The 9254-nt window shown below is 42.7% G+C and overlaps 1 protein-coding gene across 1 annotated transcript; it reads left to right on the top strand.

The window, feature by feature from the left end:
- The first annotated feature begins 6597 nt into the window (after window positions 1-6597).
- LOC139741834 (transcription factor Sp9-like) lies at window positions 6598-7947 on the top strand. The gene has a single exon (XM_071652413.1). It carries the CDS (start codon window positions 6598-6600, stop codon window positions 7945-7947), a length of 1350 nt encoding a protein of 449 aa, XP_071508514.1.
- Window positions 7948-9254: the final 1307 nt, after the last annotated feature.

Raw genomic sequence — 9254 nt, 5'->3', positions numbered from 1 at the left:
ATTCCTGGATCCACCCCTGCAAAGTGTAGTGAAAAGAACGGTGACCATTACGTGGAATATCAAAATTAAATGAACCATCGCCAACCCAACCAATCATGATGATAAAATCTCTGTAAGCCCCACGTTAGTTGTCATGGTAACCAGTCATTCTTTCTGGTTTGTTTCTCGAATGGATCTCATAATAATTATTCCGTTTAACCCTAAGAACATTTGGGTTATAAAACGTATGAAAGTAATAGCTATGATATTTCATTTCATTTCATTTATTAGTTTTTGTGACCTTTTCCTGAACGCAAATTTTACAAAGAAAGTACATGGAAAGATATGAAAGTGTATGATACCAAGGGTTTACATGTTATATAGTGATATAATATAACACAGGCTTGTCAAAATCAATGAGAAATATAAATTGTGTTCTCCAGTGGTTTCTTCCTGACGGGGTGGACGAAAAAAGAGATTCAAAGCATGATGCGAACCTGGAAGAAATATGTAATCTCTATTTACTTTTGAACTTAAAACGAGAGGTTCAGGTGCATGGGGGTGGGGTGGGGGCTGGACGGGGGAGCTTGGCCCTAACAATGTATTTCGAAATCCTTTGTTTAAGTCTAAGCGTAAAATGTATAATAAGTGTTAGTGAAAGTGTATGCCAGTCAGTGTGTCCCCCTAATTTAATTTCAATCAGACGACACTCTCCTTCGTGAATATCAAATAACAATCGCCTCCTCCTCCTCCTCTTCCTCCTCCTCCTCCATCTCTTGTAAGAGTTGATTAGCACCATAATCATTCCATCTATTTTTGGTTATACGCGCACTAATTATGGCTGTTTGTTTCTAGCAGGCGGTGAACCGTTATACTTTCACCATAAAGTGAATTTTAATGAACCAAAGAATACTCGGCATATAAAACGATGCTAGAAACCATGATACATTCTCCTTATCGAATTCACGTGTGTGTGTGTGTATGTGTGTGTGTGTGTGTGTGCGTGTGTGTGTGTGTGTGTGTGTGTGTGTGTGTGTGTGATGTTGTTCTTGTTCTTGTTGCTGCTGCTGCTGTTGCTGTCGAGATAATGTTATTAAACAACACTGCTGTTGTTTAATGATAACTGTTGTTGCTGCTGTTGTTGTTGTTGTTGTTGTTGTTGTTGTTGTTGTTGTTGTTGTTGTTGTTGTTGTTGTTGTTGTTGTTGTTGTTGTTGTTGAAGAAGAAGAAGAAGAACAGTCTCCCTCCTTTATTAATTGTTTTGGGGCCTTTTTTTTCTTAATTATCGTCTTCATTTGCCATCATCCTCGGTGGAATTTTTCAGGCAGTGTTGTTTAATAATATTATCTCAAATGCTTGAAGCAAAATGTGCAGTAACATCAATTTTTTTCTTCGCCTCTTCCCCGACGGGGAAGATTTTTTTTTTCGTCTTTCTTTCTTTCTTTTTTTTTTAGTACACCGATAAAACCAATTCCCTCACACTCCTTCTCGCCCCGATAAACCTCACCGAAACACTCACAGCACAAGTTGACATTTCCCATTTTCTAGGCTGCTCCGCGATCTTCATACTTTTACAGAATTATTAGTGTAGCCCTTTCGACTATCACATAAGAGGAGAGAGAGGGAGGTAGGAATCAGCGGAAGAGAGCGAGAGCGAAGGGGGAAAAAGAAACGCATTTGCGGGAACGAAGGAGGGCACTCCACCGTGTCCTCGTACGCTGAAAACGATACATCGCGCCGAGGAATCCTAATATTTGTATTGAGCGCGGGTTTGCGTGTTCACTGGCCGCAGAGGCTTCAAGTCCGCGTCGCGTGGGACAAATATTTACATACCGACGGTACTCCACGCGCTCGAGAGCGGGGCACTACCCCGGTCATTACTCCGCCTCTACCTGCTTGGGACGCTATACATTCACCGCTAGCTTCTTCTTCTTCTTCTTCTTCTTCATCTTCTTCTTCCTTCTTCATCGTCATCATCTTCTCTTCTTCCTCTTTTCCTCGTCTCGAAATCTTCCCGCATTATTGTCGTTGTAGTTCTCATTTTCCCTTCCTGTCCAGCGAAGAATCGTATGAGGTATCTCTTGAATGCGGAGATTTAAGAGCAGTAAAAGGTAAACAGTAATTACTGCTATAAACAGACTTGTACTGTGACAAAGCCAGTCCAGTTTGTAGGACGAATTTTGCCTGCCCTGACCGTGACTGACTATTATCATAGCCACATACTTTTTTAGTCCCTGTTGTTGTTTTTTTTAACCTCCTCATTAATAGCAAATCTACACACTTTTTTCATTAAGAGTTTCTTTAGAACATCTATAATCCGCTCATTACAATAAAGCAACCGTTAAATGTGTAATCATGAGTATATCTGTATCAGGTTACAAAATGTTGTTAGGCTGCAGTGGATGTCTGGTATTATTTCTATCATATCATAGGGTGTAAATGTTCTACAGATAACGCTTTTTTTACTCATTCACATACAAACCTCACTCTATGTTTATAATTTCATTTATCCCCCTGCTATTTCTTGTCTGTTATTTTTTTCTCGCGATTAGATGTTTCATTCATTGATTCCCATTCAGACTCATCAGCTGACAAAAACAAACAAAACAAACAAAAGCTTACTTTGATGAGTAGGTGTTCACCTCTCAGACATACGAACAAGTTTAGGTCGATCGCTTGACCGACAAGAACGCGTGGTAGAACAATTAGTGTGTATGTGCGTATGTGCGTCTGATCAATGGAGTTGGTTGTCTGGCTTCATTAGCTTGACGTCATAATTGATCTTCGCATGTTCGACCCAAATATCGCAGGGGAGCTTTACAACATATACTAAAAATGTCCAGGTGATTTTATAGATTCGTCGACATGTATGTGTGTGTGTGCGTGTGTGTGCATGCCTGTGTGTGTATGTAACGAAATTCAAGCAAAGAATATCATAAAAACGACAAAAAGGTGTGTGGGGGTTGTTATGTTATTGTCATTTACCAATTCTGTTGTTGTTATTATAATTTGGAATGTTATGTTCATCATATCGAGTGTTCCTACCTCAAATTATAGAAGCGTTGACTGCACTATCAGTAGTAGTACTAGTAGACGTAATAGTAGTATTACTAGTAGTAGTAGTAATAGTAGTAGTAGTAGTAGTAGTAGGCCTAGTAGTAGGCCTACTAGTAATAGTAGGCTTAGTAGAAGTAGTAGTAGTAGTAGTAGTAGTAGTAGTAGTAGTAGTAGTAGTAGTGGTAGTAGTAGAATTACTACTAGCAGCAGCAGCAGTAGTAATAGTAGTAATAGTAGAAATTACAGTAATATTCAATTCTTTTAAGCCGAGTTGAATTCGCTGACAGTTAATCGACATTTAAGGAAATGCTAATGAACAGTTACGAACGGATCCAAATTGATTCAATTAAACGCGACTCCTCTTGACTCTTAGTATCCATTTCCCTGATGATGCAATCATGTTCGAGAGTAACCACAATCTGAACTCTTTAGTGCTTGGATGTTCCATTTCAAAACGAACGCATTGATCTTTCATATAAACGAACATAATTGAAACTGACTTAATGAACCGGGGCGCTAATTACCCGAAAGGCATACCCGATAATAATACAATCTAATGATAGTCAGTCATACGAAACATTCGCGAACCCTTTTTTTTTCTGCCTAACAACACCCTGTGGAACACATACAACACTTCGATCGCAGTGAGATCGATCGTTATGATTCATCGATGATAATTAAGTGAGTTCGATAGCAGTTAATCCTGTCTTTCCTGCCACGACTCGATCGATTGCACTATTCGATCACCGTGGGTCAAACGTCGTCTGCAAGTTGACGCTCAGTTAGCTCAAGTCAACCGCAGCGTTGCACATTTGCACATGTCTGCCCGGAAATTAAGACTGTCACAATATTTTGTTCCGATTATGACACGAGCAAATCGCATGCAGCTGTCATGAGCCACCAGAGCAAATGAATCCAGAGTTAGCGTTTTATGTAAAACCATGTACGCTGGTGTAGACTCGCTTCGAGTCGTTTCGTCCACGTTAGATTCAGGCGAAGTCTGCACCAATAATGGTGTGAATGACCAAAAGATAAAACCAAAAGATGGCAGGTGACGGGAAGCGAGAAGAGGAACGATCAGAACACTACGAGGATGACTGCTAGTATATTAAACATCCTCCATTTTTTATGCTTTATTTCAGATGAATCAACTGATGATAAATGTTGTCGTTATTTGTAAGATTCTACGCAAATTCCTGCAAATTTGTTGTTGCTCTGTATATTTTATTTCCATCGAATTTAGTCTACATTTGTCAAATTACATCACAGTTTGTCGACCAAAGTAGAAATGGAAGAAATCATGGACGACGCTATTACAACAACGGGTTTACCATAGGTTCCCGATGTTAAAATCTAATTAAATATTGCAAGTTATGATATTAGGCTTCGTAGAGTAGTCGAAGTTGCGCTAAAAGATGTTGTTGCTGTTATCGCCAAGGTTGTCGCTGTTGTTGTTGTTGTTGTTGTTGTTGTTGTTGTTGTTGTTGTAAGTAACTGACATTCAGAACAACTTCCGAGTTGGTCTACATCCGTAGTGAATGCACGTGAACTAGGTTCATCGTAGAGAGTTAACGAACCAACGAATTGAACAATCAAGACTAGATGTCACGTGATGTATTTCCCCCACGAGGGCGTTATATTCTGTGAAATGCGCACTCTGTGGCTCATCGTCATAGACCTTCGCTCAGCTAGGTCAATGGTTCGAAGTGATTACTAATTCGAAACTGTCCCAGTAACTTCTTGATCGTCTTCCTTCTGATTGCTGGGCCCATATCAATGTACCATTGCCTGTGTGTTTGTTTGTGTGTGTGTGTGTGTGTGTGTGTGTGTGTGTGTGTGTGTGTGTGTGTGTGTGTGTGTGTATGTGTGTGTGTGTGTGTGTTTGTGTGTTTGTGTGTTAGTGTGCAGAGCATCGATACAAGGTTGTATCTCAAGGGTCAAATATGAATCACTTTTTCCCCTTTCTCTCTCTTTCTCTGTAAGATTGCGATATCGCCCAGTTTCGATTTATACGCAGACGACACAATTCATAATATATATTTTAGAAGATGTTTGGCTGTCATCATTGGCTCAACTCAGCCACTTGTATGTTTTGATGTGCTCCGAAACTCAACGATAGTTACGCTCCAAATGCTCAACAGTCTCTGTAGGGACGTGTGAAATATATTACACGTTTCACAGAGAGAGAGAGAGAGATGGCCTGAAAAACAAAAAAGATGGAACATGTAGCTACCGGATTTTTTTCTTCCTTTCATTCAGATTTAATTATTGGACCTCGGAGTGTTGTTGGGAGAATCGCATCACTTAACCCCCATTAGGTGAAAGAATAAAGTGTCGAAACAAGAGATAGAGTTTCGTCGGAGCTCGAAGCAAAGTTCACAAAATATCCATCTTTTATCTCGTATCGAGCGAGTAAAGGGAGCCGTGTTGTCTGCATTAGACAGCCCTCCAGCCGGTACTTAGGCGGGAAATCATCCAAAGGCGACGGGCAAAGCTATCGTGCACACGCCCTATTCCTTCGCACCCCTTTTCTTTCGGTCCCCGTGCCATCTTCATCGGAGCGGGGCTGTGGGGGCGCCTCATATCAATGGGGTGTCATAACTCTGGTATCATTTTTCAATTAAGAAGAATCTTGAGCTAAGCGCGGCGTGTGCCTATAAAAACTGTTTTTCTCTTTCCATTTTTTTTTTGTTGGGGGGGGGGGGCTCCTCTTATAATTAAACAGTCTTGCGGCGTCTTGCACCAAATCTCTTATATACCTATATACCAGTGAATCACGAATCACAAACATTTAAACAAGTATTGTCTGTTCGCATCTAGGCATTATCAAAGCTCAGTCATAGCTTGTTACTGCGTTTTGCGTTGTGAGCTGCTTCCTGGGTTATTTGTTTTGTTTTGTTTTATTCATGTCGTGTGTGTTGTGGCTGCTGCTTTTGTGTTGGTTTTCTTTGTTTTAATTCTGTTCGTGTCTTCCCATTCTTTCTTCCATAAGATCAAAATGAATCCACAGTGATCAGTTTACTATGACTTTTCCACATGCAACTTTCGTCGACTTTAATAAAAATGAATTTTGCCAGAGAGACACTCTATAGGAACGGGTCAGTTTCGAAAGTCAAACACGCGACATCACCCACGAGTCCATTTGCAAGCTTTCGTTATCGATTGAGGACGTGTTCAACTAGCATGGTGCGAAAGGAAGGCAGAGACGCGTGGTTGCACTGCCCTGGAGCCTCCCACGAAGCGCCCCTCCGCCTGTACTCGTCAAGCGCCCTATCAGAATCAATTCACACTAATGATAACAATTCACCGTAGAATCGCTGGGAGTAATTGTACTTTCTTCTCTTCTCCTTCCGAAAAGAAGAAAAAAAAGAGGAAAAGGTTCGTTGGGGGTTAGTAACTCTCGAGAAATGAGCATTACTGTAATGATAATAATTGCCACCTCGTCGCGACAAAATTCCATTAAAGTGCTAGTTTGATTAATAACCGCGATGTATCTTGTTTCTTTTTTCTCTCTCCCCCCTACAGGCTTTGTTCGAAACGGGAAGAACTGCGCCTTTAGCCATGTTAGCCGCCACTTGTGATCGAGTCGTTGAGGGGAGTTCGGAGAGTTTCCCAGACCCACCCAAGGCGAAGGGATTCCATCCTTTTAAGCGGACAGCGCCAAGTATGACAGAACTTGCCGCGGAGCACGCAGCGTCGAGATTAGCCGGAGTATCGGGCCCTGGAAGCGTGTTTGGCGCTTCTCTGCCCTACCCCTTGGCACCCAGCAGCTCGTTAACGTCGCCGTTTTCGGGAGAGCTGTTCTTTTCGCGAAAGACGGAACCTCGCGTCCCGATCGCGACGGAGACGGCGAAATCGAACACGTCGCCGTTCGGACACAAGACAGGTTTCAGTTCCGAGACGGAACACCTCGCGGGCATGCTTCCGCACCACGGCCTGCAGTTATGTGGACACGCTGCCTACGAGTCTTGGCTAAAGGCCGCCACATCGGCTTCGATGCTGTCGCGGGAGAGCGCTGTCTCTGGCCTAAGTCCGGCCTTTCTGAGTTTACCAGGAGCCCAAGCGAATTGGTTTGATCTTCACAGTAGCGCGGGAACTTTGCCGTCACATTTTGGCAAAATGCCGACATGCAGCAGCGCATCAGACTGTACAACACTCGGGATGAGTCACTCTATCTTACCGTACCCACCTCTTACCCCGACCAGCCCTTCCCTCTTTGGTCCCTCACACCTCTTCCCTCCCAGTGGCTTCAACTCGTTGCTACCCCCAGGGTACGACATCATGAGTCTTACGGAGATGCGCTCTTCTTTCTTCGGACCAGCCGGCCTTGGACTTTCGCTCTCTAGAGCTAGTCGCAGGTACAGCGGCAGAGCGACGTGCGACTGCCCGAACTGTCAGGAGAATGAGCGACTTGCAGCAGCCGGACAACCCCTCAGAAAGAAGAACATACACAGTTGTCACATTCCAGGATGCGGAAAGATTTACGGGAAGACGTCGCATCTGAAGGCGCATCTGCGTTGGCACACTGGAGAGAGACCCTTCGTGTGCAACTGGCTCTTTTGCGGGAAGCGCTTCACGCGATCGGACGAGCTCCAGAGGCACCTGCGCACGCATACCGGGGAGAAGCGCTTCGCATGTCCAACCTGCAACAAGCGATTCATGCGCAGCGACCACCTGAGCAAACACGTGAAGACGCACCAGAACACTACCACCAGTGGGGGCGCCACGCCCAACGGCAGCACCACGCCCAGTGGCGCTGGAAAGGTACTGGGTGACACCGGGAAGATTTCACCCATCAAGAAGTTGGCGAGCGTTGGGAGTAGTGAGGCTGAACTGAGTCCAAGCGGTACAGACGATTCTTCGTCCCCAGCTTCAACCTGTCCCGGTAGAATTGGTGTTTCCTTGTCGTAATCAGCAGGACTTTACAAACAGGTCCACCTTCGAATGGACATGTTATAGAGCTGACAGACTCGTTGGTTCAACATTTGGTGTATTCAATTGTACCAAGGTGATAGCATCACTTTAAATTGTCCATGTAAATGCAACCTCACAAAATGTATTTGCCCTTTAAAAAAGCACAAACTGAAATACTTACTTTGCTGTATCCCGAGTGGACTCAATATGTAAAATCCGAATCCAAGTAACTGAGATTAATTCAAACGCACGTAATTCATGAGTAATCATTGACTATAAATGAGTAGTACAAGGTATGTAAATAAACACAGACCACCCTTCACAACCAAAGAATATTTTGCAAGAGATCGAAATGACAACGCCAATTTAGAACTACTTGTCATAAAACCATCATCAGACATCATGAACCTAAGGTATAAATTTTTATTCTTCAGATTGTCATCTAAATTTTACACCTAAATTTTCATCTCCGAATTCACTATGCGAACTTCACCGTGTCTGTTATAGAAACGGATTACAAGAATGTCATAACAGGTCCTGGAAACATTAACACATTGCATACGGGAGCCTGCTAAACCATGAAAGAAGTCTCTAGGAATTTCGTGGACTCATAGGGAACAGGTAAATACCATGCAATTGTCACAGGTGAATTCGGACTTCAAGGTTTTAAAATCATAGTGATCTCGTACGCTGTCATTTAGAAATGATCTGTAATGTTTCAGATTTTTTTTTCTCCTTTGTCATTTGTTGCCGTGAATGTTTTGGTCTGGTTATTCTTGAGCTTCGGTTTCCATGTATTCTGTTGGCGTTGTGTTCTAGTCAGTATAGTAAGTCAGTGGAAAATTATGTTATACGGAATATTCGTGTGTGAAAACGATTCGGGAAGCGGTGCGAAGGTGTGAACGGTTTAACAACAACTCTTCTTTAGCTTAACTCCTTTCTTTTCCGAGCACTGCACCAAATCCCCTTGAATAGTTTAGATTACGAAATTGCAATACGTATGCTTATACTATCTTGCCTCACTTTGCTGTAAGCAAGAAATCATATGTACACCTGTGTTTAAACTTTTAAACTGATTCTAAGAAGTAAGAAGCGATAGCGCTTCCCATTGGAACACATTTATACAGTGATATAATCATGTATGGCTCGTCCCTGGAGGCATGCTCGTGTAATATCGACAATAAAGTTACGCGATTAGTATGACATTCTCAAGGACATAGAATATTGTCTGTTCGTGTCTCTGACAGGCAAAAGGTACGTTTACACTACGCGCGTCATGCAACAAACCGACTGCCTATCATAAC

The sequence above is a fragment of the Diadema antillarum genome, unplaced genomic scaffold, assembly GCF_040938485.1.
Source record: "Diadema antillarum isolate AM-2024a unplaced genomic scaffold, OU_Dant_1.0 seq00000956_RagTag, whole genome shotgun sequence".
NCBI lineage: Eukaryota > Metazoa > Echinodermata > Echinoidea > Diadematoida > Diadematidae > Diadema > Diadema antillarum.
This window is presented reverse-complemented; position numbering and strand designations above follow the sequence as displayed.

Bases quoted from the DNA above. Each gene is read 5' to 3' on its own strand.
- LOC139741834 (XM_071652413.1), top strand. From the start codon at position 6,598: ATGTTAGCCGCCACTTGTGATCGAGTCGTTGAGGGGAGTTCGGAGAGT.